At 37.2% G+C, this 15,080-nt stretch overlaps 1 protein-coding gene across 1 annotated transcript in view; it reads left to right on the top strand.

Moving 5' to 3' along the window:
• USP12 (ubiquitin specific peptidase 12) overlaps nt 1-15,080 on the top strand; it is a 99,800-nt gene that overhangs the window by 73,439 nt on the left and 11,281 nt on the right. The window contains exons 4-6 of the mRNA XM_012649901.1: nt 3,440-3,669; nt 4,315-4,391; nt 4,508-4,591. Of these exons, the coding sequence (XP_012505355.1) occupies nt 3,440-3,669; nt 4,315-4,391; nt 4,508-4,591 (391 nt within the window). The remainder of the gene's footprint in view (nt 1-3,439; nt 3,670-4,314; nt 4,392-4,507; nt 4,592-15,080) is intronic.

The raw sequence follows: 15,080 nt of genomic DNA, 5'->3' as shown, positions 1-15,080 counted from the left end.
TTCTTAATATTATTCTGTTTGATTTGGGATCCAAATTTGTAGGATGGATTTGAGTATGTGAAAGCAACTAAATAATGAACATGAAAGATTTAATATGAATTTTATGCTGGAGATGTCAGGGAAAATTCTTAGGTAGAAAGAGTCAGTGTCTGTGAATCAAGCTTGTGTGTTTGCAGTGTGAAACTGAAGGAAAGGAGACTGTTAGTGGGCAGAGGGAGGGGAGCCGACGTGTACTGGAGAGATCACAATAGAAATGGAACAGACTAGACAGGCAGGAAATGGTTTTTAAAAATTAAAAGGGCTTGGGAAGAAATTGGATATGAAGGATGTGCCACAGGCAGTGATGGGGAGCAGGGAAGTGAGCTTTTTGTGTGGAAAGCTCTGTTTTATTTTTAAATAGACAAATAACACAGTCTTACAGTAAAATTTCAGTTAAGAAAAAATAGAAGTTTCCATGGATACTTTGCCCCCTCTCCAGCCCCTCAGTCTTATCTGCCTTAAAAATAACTTGATTTACCAAACCCCTTTCTATGCATTTAAATAGATATGTCCAAATAGAAAGCTATAGTCACATTCTGTGGGGTCTTCTGGGTGGTGTTTGTTTTTCATAACTGGGATCCACTACACACGTTCAGCATCCTTGTTTGACTTAACATCTTGGAGGTTTTGCCATGTAAGTTCCGTGTAGGACGACTTCCTTTTAACTATTGCCCAGTGCTCCATGAAAAAATGATACCATAATTTAAATAAACCATTCTCCTGTTGATAAACATTTAGGATATTTTCAGACTTTTGCTGTTATAAATAAGCAGGCACATTTATGCTTGTTCAGTACACGCACAGGTATTTACCTGATATCGATACTGGGAACTAGGTTACGTTCTTTTAAAGGCATTACCAAAATTGTCCTTTACGACGTGCCACGTCAATTTCCACCCTCAACAGCAGTGGCTGAGGATGCCCATTTCTCCACACTCAAGCCAACGCTGGACACGAAGTCATTCTCTATTTTGCCAAAGTGATGAGCAAAAATGAATTTTTGTCATTGTTTTAATTTTTATTTCCCAAGCACTTGTCACGTATTGTTTAGGCATTTGTATTTTTACTGCGAATTGCCCATTATTTCCCTTCGCCAGTTTTTTGGTTGGTTTTCCTTTTCTTGTTTTGCAAAGGAGTTTTTTGAATACCCAGGATATTGAGCTTTCACATACTCTGAACATTAAGATGCAAATATGTTCTCCTGTTTGTCAGTTGTCTTCATTTATGTTGACTTTGCCGTATAGAAGTTCTTAATTTTTATGCAGTCAGTCTTGGATGGGTTTTGTATTCTGTTCAGTAGCAACAACAATAATACAGATTGAGAATCCCTAATGTGAAAATTCGAAATCTAAAATCTGAAACTTTTTGAGTGCCACAAAGCCACGTGGATGGCTGAGATAGTGATATCTTTGCTTTCTGATGGTTTAATGTACACAAACTTTATTTCCTACACAAAATTATTAAAAATGTTATGTAAAATTACCTGTAGGCTGTGTGTAAGGTATAGGTGAAACAGACGAATTTCATATTTAGACTTGGGTCCCATCCCCAAGATAACTCATTATGTTTATGTAAATGTTCTAAAATCTGAAACAATCCAAAACCCCAAAACATTTCTGGTCCCAGGCATTTTGGATAATGGATATTCAACCTATAACAATACTGCTATTATTATTATCATTGTTATTTCTATTGAACGGAATACAAAACCAATAAAACCCATTGTTGTGTTCTCAGCAGTTTTAATTTTCAAACAACCTTGTGAGGCAGGTACTATTATGAGCCCTGTTTTTCAGATGAGGAGCTGTGGTGCAGGGAGGTTCAGTAAATTGCCTGTGACCCACGTAGAGTTAGAGGTAGAACCACAACACCAACCCAAACAGTCTCACTCTAGCAGCTGCATCTTAAATTGAGACTTTTTAAGGGTCCTTTTGACACCGAATTAAAATAATTATTTATTTTGAATATACCTCCACAATAAATATTTTCACTTATTCCCATTTTATTATATTTTTATAATAACTTTGCAAAGGAAGGTGGTATCCCATTTTATGGACTGGGCAATCAAGACCTTTTTTTATTACCATAGGATTGAACATTGTCTTGTGTTTCTTAGCCTTTTGAAATTTTTTTCTATAAATTGTTAATTTCAAGTCCTTTGCCTATTTTGGTTTTCTTTTTTTGTATGATGTCTTTATATGTTGAAAATGTTAATTTTCAGGTTTTGCTGTTTTTTTAAACTTTTTAAAAGATTTCTAATATATAGAACTTAATTTTATGTAGTCATATCTGTATCTCTTCTAAAATGTAATTTTTAATTCCATTTATCTTAGAAAAACCCTAAATTTTCTTCTCAATTTGTATGCATTCATTTTTAAAATGTAAAACCTTTCTGGAATGTATTAAATGTATATTGAGGATCTAAACATATAATTTCCTAAATAGGTAATTCTTCTCAGTGCATTTTATTGAATAATCTGTATATGTTCTTGTGTAGGCTCACACTGGGCATTACTTTGTATGTAGCACGGGGAGTCTGACTGCCTGGTTTGAATCCTGGCTCTGCTATTTCCTGGCAGTGTGACTTTACCCTCTCTCATCCTGTTTTCTCATTTAAAAATAAAGTTAATAACAGTATCACACAGTTGTTCAGAGGCTTGAATGAGATACTGCTTCTGAAGTCCTCACTGTCCTATGGTAGAGCTGGGCAATACCAAGCACAGGCAAAGCGCTTGATACTAGCACTGTCAGTATTTCCATTATAGTTACTCATTTGTGTAACTTCAGGGAACATTTTGTGGAATTATAAAATCTCACATTTGGAAGAGACTTTAGAGATTACTTAGATTACATAGATAATTCTTGATACCATTATTCCTAAATCTGACTACACATCAGAGTCACCTGGGTGAGTTTCAAAAAGCCCCAAGTTTTGGGCTTCACCTAAACCAGAATCTCTAGGATGTATGGTCCAGTAATTTATTTTAGATAAACTTTGTGGTTCTTAAGCAGTTGGCTTGGCATTGGCAAGTGGTTGTCCAGCTTCTGCTTTAAAGCTTGCCATGTTATAATATTTGTGGAATAATAGATGAGAGAAGCTAATAAAAGTATAATTGCTTCTTATCTTCCTAGTGTCTGTTACGGAAATGTATGAGGATTGGTTTGGCCCTCGTCTCATGGATCAATTAGTATTTTTTTAAGATTTTTATTCATCTTAACTTTATTTTCCCCAAATTCAGTCAGCATTTTTAGATGTGAAAGTTATCTATTTCTTATGCATTACAGATAATACAAAGCATTTATACTTTTAGTTCTGATAGAATACTTTTCTTTTTAAAATTTGTTTTTATGAAGTTATTAATTCTGAAATAATTCTCTAATATTATGTTTTTGTTTTTAGAGCTTTTTGACAACTACATGCAACAAGATGCCCATGAATTCTTAAATTACCTACTAAATACGATTGCTGATATTTTACAAGAAGAGAGAAAACAGGAAAAACAAAATGGCCGCTTACCTAATGGTAATATTGATAGTGAAAATAACAACAGCACACCAGACCCAACGTGGGTTCATGAGATTTTTCAGGGAACATTAACTAATGAAACCAGATGTCTTACTTGTGAAACTGTAAGTATATCATAAAATTTTATATAGAAAAATTTCTTTCATTACATTAAAAGTTCTTTAAGGATAAGAAGATGGGAAGTAAACTTGAAAGTTGTAATTCTTAGACATAGTATAAAAGTTAGATGTATTTTTCAGTTGAAAGGACTTTATCTGTACTTTAATGTTAATGCTACTTATTGACAGTGAATACTGGAGGCGGTCACCAAGCAGAGCAGTATTTTACTTTCAAAGTGGTTGTGAACACATCCGGTTGCTGTTGGGCTAATATGTCCTAATGTCATGTCACAGCTGATATGACATGATAGGAGACACCAGACTAAAACTCAGGGAAGAAGTCTAGGCTGGAGATCTGTATTTGGGACACATGAGCACATGTGAAAATAAAAATGGAACACACTCTTCCCAATATAGAGTGAGAAGCAACTCACAGTGAAACCCTAGAGAACACTCATGTCTAAAGAATAAACGGGAAAAGAAAAACCTAGCAATGAGACTGAGAAGGAACACTCACACAGCGGAGAACACCACATTAGTGGTGCCTAGTTATTACTAGTAAGATTAATAGAGTGCATTTAATTCTGTTAATTGGCAACCATGGTTTACCAACATTTGGAAAAAATCAAAGAAGATTTATTATTTTTACAGATAAGCAGCAAAGATGAAGATTTTTTAGACCTTTCTGTTGACGTGGAACAAAACACATCAATTACTCACTGCTTAAGGTATATGTAGAATTGTTTATTTTGAAATTTAACAATTGTTACTGGTTTAGAATATTTTTAAAAAATACATAATTTTCTGGTATATATAAAGTAAATTTATTTTGACTTTTACACAGGGGTTTTAGCAACACAGAAACACTCTGCAGTGAATACAAATATTACTGTGAAGAGTGTCGCAGCAAACAGGAAGCACACAAACGGTAACTTGGTGCTTTGTGAATTTCTAAGTGATGTTTTGGGGGAGGGTAATGGATGTTGTAGATGGGCTTAGAAAAGTGATCTCTGAAAATTTACATAAAGAGAAAATTCTTGATTTTATCACCAACGTTTAAGGCTCACTAATTATAACTAGATAAATGATATTTTGCTTGATACTTTTACTATAAAAACTCTGTAAATCTAGTGATTTTCTGTGTTTAGTGGTTATTTAATAATCATAAACCAGTACAATTAAAATATTTGGCTTCAAAGCTTTCCTGATTAGGCAGACCTTTTTCTTGGTGAGGAGAGATGAGGTGAAAAAGTGCTCCCCTCACCCCTCTCAGTTTCTGCTCTTCTACATAGGATGTTGTACATCTCTTAGTGTGGTACTTAAGACTGGTTTGGTGCCAAAGAATGGAATCACCATCATCATCATTACTTTACTTTTTATTTTGAAACAATCTCAAACTCAGAGAGAAGTCGCATGAATAGTACCAAGAATGCCTTTTTGCCTTAAACCATTTGAAAGTAAGTTACTAATATGATGCCCCATGGCCCCTAGCGCTTTAGTAGGTATTTCCTATCAACAGGGCAGTTTTCCTGTATGCCCATATCTGTCCAAATCAGGAAAGTGACCCTGACATCCTACTGTTATCTCAGACCTTATTTTGGTATCACCAGATGTACCAGTAATGTCCTTTATTGAAGAAGAATCCAGTCCAGAATCACACATTACATTTAGCATTCAGTCTGTGTAGTCTTTTTCAATCTGAAACAGTTCCTCTGTCTTTTCTTGACTTTAATGATCTTGAATCTTTTGAACATCACAGGTTATTAATAGTTGTTCAGTAGAATGTCCCTCAGTTGGGTTTGTTTCATGTTTTCTCATGATTAGATTCAGGCTATGCTTGGACAGAAACCTTACAGAAGTGATGCTGCATTTTTCTCCTTGTACCCTATTGCACAGCCCGGGATTTGGTTTGTCCCACATGTTGGGGCATCCCCAAAACCACCCCTGGGTTTGGTGATTTCCTAGAAGGAGTCACAGTACTTAACATATACTTGTGCTCACAGCTAAGATTTATTACAGGGAAAGGATGCAAAACACAGTCAGCAAAGGGGAAAGCCAGGCAAGCTTCCAAGAGTCACTGTCCCATTGTAGTTACACAAGACTTAATTCTCTTAGCCTCCTATTGTGACAACACGAGGAGCTCATTACAAACTCAGTAATGAAAGAAAGCAGGTGTTCAGCATAAACCATATTGTTCAAACATTTTAGGCATAGTGAGACACCCTTATCAGTTAGGGAATGGTGAGAATATTCCCCAAATCTAAGTTTCCAGCTACTAACTAAGGACCGTCCTTGCAAGCAAACCTTTCTGAAGATAGTTTGAGGCCATGTTAATGCTTTTCTGTTTATCCCATTACTGGTGATGTTATTGTTGAACACTTAAGTGTTCCCCAGTTGTTTCCCAGAGTTCTCCACTGTTTAGCTATACTTTTTCCCATTGTAATTTATGAAGTATTTTGTATGGAGGCATTTTGAGATTGTAAATGTCCCATTCTTCATTAAATTTTCAATTAGTTCATTTTTTAAAATCTCAGAGTAGACTCAAGGGTTCTAGTTTTATTCAGTGAGTTAAAATCCATTACCATTTTTATTCATTTTCATCCTCAAATTATCCCCAGTTTGGCCAGTGGGAGCCCCTTCAGGCTGGCTCCTATGTTTTTTTGATATGCCCCATCATTCTTGAGTACTTCTTTACTTTCTGGCACAAAATGTTCCAGGCTCATTTTGTACTTACTTGCCCCTTTCCTAGAACCAGCCATTTCTCCAAGGAGCCCTGGTTCCTTTTAGGGGAGAATGATGTTTAAGAACCAGGACCTTGTATAGTGCTCGTTGCTATTCCTGAGCACCCTTAATGAAAAGAGCTATCTCTGTAAATAGACATTTACATCTATATTTATTTTCTTATCTACTTGTTGATCTATCTACATTGAAAACCATGAATTCATAGTGATATCTCTACTTATAGCCACCACCATAATAGTTGTAATTCATTTCTCTGAGAGCAAAATTGGCTCCTATTATCCTTACTATATCTACTTATTTGGTCAGTACACCTGTAGAAAACCAATCTCACTCTCCCTGCCTGCCCCATCCCCAGCCCCCCACCCCGAAACACACACACACACACACACACACACACACACACACTCTTCATGCAGACCCTTCTGCTCTGCTTGAGCTTCCCCCTCCCCTGCCTACATAGTTGTCTATCTTATTTGGCCCCTTCTAATGGTGACTCTGAATTGTTCATTAAGGGGTGAGGAAGAGCTTTAGATTTTTATATGATTCTATTCTTATTTTTGTTTTGGACATCTACTAGGAAGGGAAGTGTTTTTGGTAATGGACCAGGTAATGAAAACTGATTATTCACTGTTCCTGTCCATTAGTGCAGACAATGAAGAGTACCTTGGATAAATTTGTTCAGAGCCATGGGGGCTGACGTATTAGATTCATTCTGAAAATGTCATAGAAAGTGCCTAAGACTTGATTAAGGAAGATAGAGTAAAAGACTAAATGTAGCTAAGAGGAATACAACTTGCAAACTCTACTGACTACAGGGAGGAAGGCCCATCTGTGAGCATAAGCTGCTCTTCACGTAGAATGATGGTTATACCAGTAATCATACACAAGTGATTGAGAATTGTCCATAAAGTCACTCTGTTTGTTTTTAAGACATCCATGAGATTTTATTTAATATATTAGAAAATTACATTAGGAGAAATCAGAAAATACAGATGAGTATAAATCAATTAAGAATCACTATAAAAGCATTGCTAACATTTTATATATATCCTAGATTTTAAGTGTGTGTATATGCACACACATAATCCCTAAAGTGGTCAAACTTTATATACAGGTTAGCAATTTTTTCACTTAATAAATCATGGCCATGTCAATGAAATATATTTTTACATCATTCTCAGGAGATTCTGCATAGTAATTTTTTGTATGGACATACCATGTATATACCAATTCTCTAAACCAAACAATTTAGCTTTCTTCTTTCACTGTTATAAACAGTGCTTTGCTGAACACTTTTGTGTGTATACACACACACATACGCACATATACCATATCCACATATTTTTAGACATTTTTTAGAGTGTTTTTGTCAGCTAAATTATGCATGAGTTCCTGAAAAGACCATTGTGCAGAAATTATTTCTCACTAGGATCTAGTGTGAACCCTCTGATAATTTACCGTGTGATACTGGGTAAGTCGTTTTACTCTCTTAGTCCGCGTCTAAGGTTCCTACCACCTTTAAAAAGTCTTCAGTTTCTAATCTTAGAATAACAGAATAAGCTTCTGTTGAATATATAGACCATAGTACTTCCTAAGGAAACAAAAAACAATTTGACTTTAATGGTTTCAATCTGGATGAAGGACAAAACCCAGTGATCATCTCAGTGGATGCAAAAAAGCATTTGACAGAATTCAACGCCCTTTTGTGATAAAAACACTCAGCAAACTAGGAATAGAAGGAAATTACCTCCACATAATAAAGGCTGTTTGTGAAAAGCCCACAGCAAGTGTCATACTCCGTGGTGAAAAACTGAAGGCTTCTTCTCTAAGATCAGAAACAAATCAAGGAAGCTTACTCTCACCACTTCTATTCAACATAATACTGAAACTCTTAGCCAGAGTAATTAGGCAAGAAAATGAAATAAAAGGCATCTATCCAAATTGAAAAGAAAGACGTAAAATTATCTCCTTTCACAGATGGCATGATCTTATATTTAGAAAACCCTATAGATTCCACACAAAAACAGTTAGAACTAATAAACATATTCAGCAAAGTTGCAGGATACAAAATCACACAAAAATCAGTTGCATTTCTATACACCAAGAATCAACTGATCCTAAAAGAAAATTTAAGAAAACATCCTATTTATTATGATAGCATCAAAAGTAATAAAATACTTAAGAATAAATTTAACCAACAAGGTGAAAGACTTGTACACTGAAAACTAATAAACACTGGTGAAAGAAATTAAAGAAGATACAAATAAATGGAAAGGCATCCTGTGTCCATCTGTTGGAAGACTTAATGTTAAAATGTCCATACTTCCCAAAGCAATCTACAGATTCAGTGAAATCCCCGTCAAAATCTCAGTGGCATTTTTTGTAGAAATAAAAACAAATCCTAAAATTCATATGGGACCACAAAGACTCCAATGGACAATGCAGTCTCCAGAGAGAAGAACAAAGCTGGAGGCATCACACTTCTTGATTTCAAAATATATTACAAAGCTACAGTAATTAAAATGGTATAGTACTAGCCTAAAGACATATAGACCAGTGGGACAAAATAGCCCAGAAATAAACCCACACATACATAGTCCACTGGTCTTCAGCGGTGCCAAGAGTATATAATGGGGAAAGTATAATCAACGAATGATGTTGGGAAAACTGAATATTCATGTGCAAAAGAATAAAGTTGGACCCTTACCTAACATCATGTACAAAAATTAGCTTAAAATGGATTAAAGACCTAAAAGTAAGACCTGAAACTATAAAACCTGTAGAAGAAAACATAGAAAAACAGCCTCATGACGTTGGATTAGGCTGTGATTTCTTGGAGATAAATTCAAAAGCTCAGGCAACAAAAACAAAAACAGACAGGACTCCATCAGACTTAAAAACTTCTGCAAAGCAAAGGAAATAACAGAGTGAAAAGGCAGCCTATGGAACAGTAGAAAATACTGGGACACTATTATCTCATAAGAGATTAATATCTAGAAATATAAAGAACGGCTACAACTCAACAAAAACAAAGTAATTATTCAATTTAAAAATGGGCAGAAGACTCTAATAGACATTCTCCATAGAAAATATACAAATGACAACATGCATATGAAAAAATGCATCACGTGTGAAATGGTTCACCTTTATGTTGTGACATCAAAGAAAGACAAACTCTGAGACAGTTTATCTTCTGATGCTCATTTAATTCATGTGGAATCCATCTATCCAGCTTCTTTAGCTTGCCCATTTGTTTGCTGGAATAGTAACGTCAAACCTTGCTGCTAATTCACACGTACGTTGAGATGGATTCAGTTCCACTACAGCTTTCAGCTCATCATCATCCGCCTTGGTCTCAGGTTGCCCACATGGCTCATTTTCAAGATTAAAATCACCAGAACGGAACTCCTCAAACCATCAGTGTACAGTGCATTTATTAGCCACAACCTTCCCAAACACTTCGTTGATATTTCGAGTTGTCTATGCTGCATTGGTTCCACGATGAAACTGATATTTGAAAAAAAACACAAATTTTTGACTTATCCGTGATTTCACAAAAATTGCTCCAAAAAAATTTGAAAGATAATCAAAACAACAATGTGCATTTGAAAGACTGAGAATGTGCCTTCACAATAAACATAAAACAAGTGTCAAAGTGAAATGTCAGAGATACTGTCAAACTTAGTACTTAAGGAAATCGGACATTTCATGCTTAATAACGTAGTAGCGCAGTTCAGAAAAGGTATCAGTTTGGGAAATGTGACTATAACGATCATATACATCTGTCCCATAGGAGGATAAAGTATGTAATGAGGAAGGATTGATGGCTTTGTTTCTGGTGTCATTTTTCTGTCCTCTGGATGTTGGGGTGGGGCTGAAGTTTTAAAGAATGGTAGTCATACCTCATTATATCACACTTCTCTTTATTGTGCCTTGCAGATGTTGCATCCTTTTAATAAACTGAAAGTTTGTGGCAACCCTATGTTGAGCAAGTCTGTCAGTGCCATTTTTCCAACAACCTGTGTTAACTTCATGTCTCCATCATACTTTGGTAATTCTCGTAATATTTCAGACTTTATTATTATATGTTTTATGGTGACCAGAATCTTTGATGTTATTAATACTATTGTAATTATTTTGGGGTGCCACAGACTATACCCATATAAGATGACAAACTTAATTGATAAATGTGTGTGTTCTGACTGCTCCACCAACCTGCCATTCCCATCTCTGTCTCTCTTTCTCCCTCTCCCTAGGCCTTCCTGTTCCCTTAAACACAACATTATTGGAGAATTAGGCCAATTAATAACCCCTACAGTGGCCTCTAAGTGTTCAGGTGAAAGGGAGAGTCACATACCTCTCACTTTAAATCTGAAGCTAGACATGATTAAGCTTAATGAGGAAAGCATGTTGAAAGCTGAGAAAGGCCATATGCTAGGCCTCTTGCACCGGTTAGCCAAGTCGTAAATGCAAAGGAAAAGTTCTTGAAAGAAATTAAAAAACCTATCCCAGTGAATACACACATGCTAATAAAGTGAAACAGCCTTATTGCTGATAAGGAGAAAATATTAGTTTTCTGCATAGCAGGTCAAACCAGCCTTAAGCCAAAGCCTAATCCAGAACAAGGCCCCAATGCTCTTCAATTCTATGAAGGCTGAGATGAGGAAGCTGCAGATGAAAGCCGTCTCTATTACACAAAAGTGCAAGGTGAAGCAGCAAGTGCTGATGGAGAAGCTGCAGGTAGTTTATCCAGAAGATCTAGCTAAGATAATAGATGAAGGTGGCTACATTAAATAACAGATTTTCAGTGTAGATGAAACAGCCTTCTATTGGAAGAAGATGCCATCTGGGACTTTCATAGACAGAGAGGAGAAGTCAGTGCCTGGCTTCAAAGCTTCAAAGGACAGGCTGACTGTCTTGTTAGGAGATAATACAGCTGGTGTCTGTAAGCTGAAGGCAATGCTAAGTTACCATTCTGAAAATCCTGGGGCCCCAGTGCTGAATCTACTCTGCCGGTTCTATAGAAATGGAGCAGCAAAGCCTGGATGACAGCATATCTGTTTACAGCATGACTTACTGAGTATCTTAAGCCCATTGTTGAGACCTGCCTATCAGAAAAAGATTCCTTTCAAATTATTAGTGTTCACTGAAAATTCCCCTGGTCACACAGGAGCTCCAATAGAAACATACAAGGAGGTTAAGGTTGTTTTCCTGCCTGCTAACATGGCATCCATTTTGCAGCCAGGGACCAAGGAGTAATTTTGACTTCAAAGCCTTGTTATCTAAAAAATACATTTTATAAGGCTATAGCTGCTATAGATAGTGATTCCTCTGATGGATGTGGGCAAAGCAAGTTGAAAATCTTCTGGAAAGGATTTACCATTCTAGATGCCATTAAGAACGTTTGTGATTCATGGGAAGAGGTCAAAATAGCAACTTTAACAGAAGTTTGGAGGAAGTTGATTCCAAGCCTCGTGAATGACTTTGAGGGACTCAAGACTTTAGTGGGGAAAGTCACTGCAGATGTGGTAGAAATAGCAAGAGAACTAGAATTAGAAGTGGAGCCTGAAGGTATCACCGTTTTGCTAAAATCTTATAATGTGCACAGATGAGGAGTTGCTTCTTATGGATAAGCAAAGAAAGTGGTTTCTTGAGATGGAATCTATTGGTGAAGATGCTGTGACCATTTTGAAATGACAACAAAAAATTTAGAATATTACATGATCTTAGTTGATAACGCAGCAGCAGGGTTTGAGAGGATCATTGCCAATTTTGAAAGCAGTTCTACAGTGGGCCAAATGCCATCAAACAGCATCGTATGCTACAGAGAAATCTTTCCTGAAAGGAAGAGCCAATCAGTGCAGCAAACTTCATTGTTATCTCTTTTAAGAAACTGCCACAGCCACCCCAGCCTTCAGCAACCACCACCCCGATCAGTCAGCAGCCAATACATTGAAACAAGACCTTCCACCAGCAAAAAGATTATAGCTCACTGAAGGCTTAGATGATCATTAGCATTTTTTAGCAATAAAGTGTTTTTAAACTAAGATGTATACATGTTTTTAGACATAGTGCTATTGTGTACTTAATAGCCTACGGTATAGCGTAAACATAACTTTTATAAGCACCGGGGAACCAAAATAATTTTGTGGCTTGCTTTATCGCAATATTTGCTGTATTGCAGTTTTCACTCCATTGCTGTGGCCTGGAACCAGACCTGCGGTATTTCTGAGGGGTGCCTGTATTTCTGTCACTACCTTGTCTGTGGGCTCCAGGGGTTAGAGACAGTGGACTGGAGGCTGAGCTCCTTGCTTTCACATCCTTCCTCTCTCTCTCTTCAGTTCCCTTTACTTTCCGTATGTACCTGAGCCCACTTCTGGAACCAGTCCTGTCCTTGTTAGATATTGAAGAAGACCTGTGCAGTGCCCAGGTCAATTGGTATCACATTGTTATGGCCACAGTCCATCCCAGAGTATCTGCCCTGGATGTAGTGATTGAGATGAAAGACCTACCTTTTGCTCCATTTTCCTGACTAGACCCGTATCTTATTCTCCTCCAGCCAGGTCCTGGTCATGGTAACCTGTATGGTATCACGCCAGAATCCTTTCAACAATAGGGATTTGCCTTGTCGCCAACATCCCCAGCCAGCCCTTGCATATGCACCTCTGTGTTAGAGTCTTCTTGAATCTGAATTGTAGTTGGTTGGGTCCTTATGTTTGTTAGACTGTTGATAAGTCATCCCCAACCACCCCACGCACGCACACCCCCCCTACCCTCCCCCTGAGTTAGAGTCTTCTCGAATCTGAGTTGCATTTCTAGTTGGTTGGGTCCTTCCATTTGTTGACATGTTGGTGCTGCCTGCATGCCTGCCTGGATCTCCAGATACCACTCAGTACTGTGTTCTGTCCACATGTTGGGGTATGCTGTGGACCTCATCCATGCCTATGACCTGTCCCTCATTTGTAACCCATGCTGGAGATCAGGTCCTATTGTCTAAGTGTCCTCTCATTGTTTACATCTCAGTCACCTTAGTGTCTTTCTCTCGTAGTCATAGCATTATATTCCCCTCTCAGCTCCTCGTTGTAATGTGCCACAGTTAATCTTTGTTGATGATATGGTTTAAAAGAGCATGGACTTCAGTCCTTGGAACTGTATGTGCAATTATTAAGCTTTCCAGTGTGATTAGGACTTCTCTGCTAACAGGATCTTAGTAAGTTCTTACATGCTTATGGCTGGGATATTAAATTCATGTATGGTAGAGCTTGCAAATTAGTGTCCTCTGGGCCAAATTCCATCTATAGCCCTCTTTGCTTGGCTCACACAGTTTATAAAAATGGGAAATTTTGCTTTAAAAATGGTTTCTGGCTATTGCTGAAAAGAAAAATCAAAAGGTCAGACACCACTGGAACCCTGGGCCTGCGTTCCATCCCATGGTGGCATCAGTCGCCTACAGCTAAATAGTTGGTATTCCGGCTAGGGGGTGGTTGCAGGCAGTTCTTTCCCCTGGTTCTTTGGAATGTTTCGCTTCTAATGCTTACACTTGCTGGCTCTTTAAAAGACTCCCTTGAGCTAGTAGTAGAGAAGGGAGTTTCTGGGAATTTCTTTCAGCCACCAAAATCCTTGAGCAAGGACTCACAGGTGCTGAAGAGGGTAATAAAGCCCAGCTACCTTGCTGTGGTTGAGAGAAATCAGAGGTGAAATTTAATACTCCAGGGTTTCTCTGTGGGGCTAGGCTGAAACTACCTTTTCTGGGGTTTTGCCTGAAATTGAACCCTTACCAAGCTTCCTTCTTTTTCCCGCATTCTCCCCACCACCACCACCGCCACCACCACCTTAATAAATCACAGGCATGTGACTTTTTGTCTCTGGATCTGTTTTTAGGCAGTAGGACCTAAAATAGAGAGGATGTTGTGTTTTCATTGGATTGATTTTAAAACGTATTCAGATTTCCTCTGTGATTATCTGTTTGTCCTGTGGGTTATTTAGAAGTATGTTTCTTAGTTTCCATATTTCAGTGGATTTTCTAGATTTTTAAAGAATTTTTATCAGAGGATATATTCTGTGATTTCATCTTTTGAAATTTATTGAGGCTTCTTTTATCGTTGAGTATGTTACTGAATGTCCTAATTGTACTTGAGAAGAATGTGTATCTTGCAGTTTGGGATGGAGTGTTCCGTAAGTGTCAGTTATATCCATAATGAGGTTGTTCTTACCTTCCCTATCCTTACTGATTTTCTGTTAGTGAGAGAAGTCCATTAAAGATTCTGTGATTATGCATTTGTTTATTTCTTTAATTCTGTCAAATTTGAAGCTTTGATATTTGGAGCATATACTTTTCAGATTGTTATGTCCTCTTAATTAATCCCTCTTTATCTCTGGTAATATTCCTTGTCTTGAAGTATACTTTGTCTGATATTAGCATACCCAGCTTACTTAGAATTGGTGTTTATGTGATATATCTTTTCCCATCCTTCTACTTTCTTTTTTTTATAGTTTTAAATTATAATTAAACATTAGCAAGAAGGTAACCACCTATTAAGTTAGAGTACCAAATGATTGCAACTACCATTTTAAAGATGTAAAAGCAAGAAAAGGTATGGAGTTGTCCCTCAGTATTGTGGGGGAGTCGTTCCAAGGTCCTTGCAAATACCAGAATACGCAGATGCTCAAGTTCC

The sequence above is a fragment of the Propithecus coquereli genome, unplaced genomic scaffold (assembly GCF_000956105.1).
Source record: "Propithecus coquereli isolate 6110/MARCELLA unplaced genomic scaffold, Pcoq_1.0 Scaffold306, whole genome shotgun sequence".
NCBI classification, from domain to species: domain Eukaryota; kingdom Metazoa; phylum Chordata; class Mammalia; order Primates; family Indriidae; genus Propithecus; species Propithecus coquereli.
Note: the sequence above shows the minus strand (reverse complement) of the source record. Positions and strands in the feature narration are given on the sequence as shown.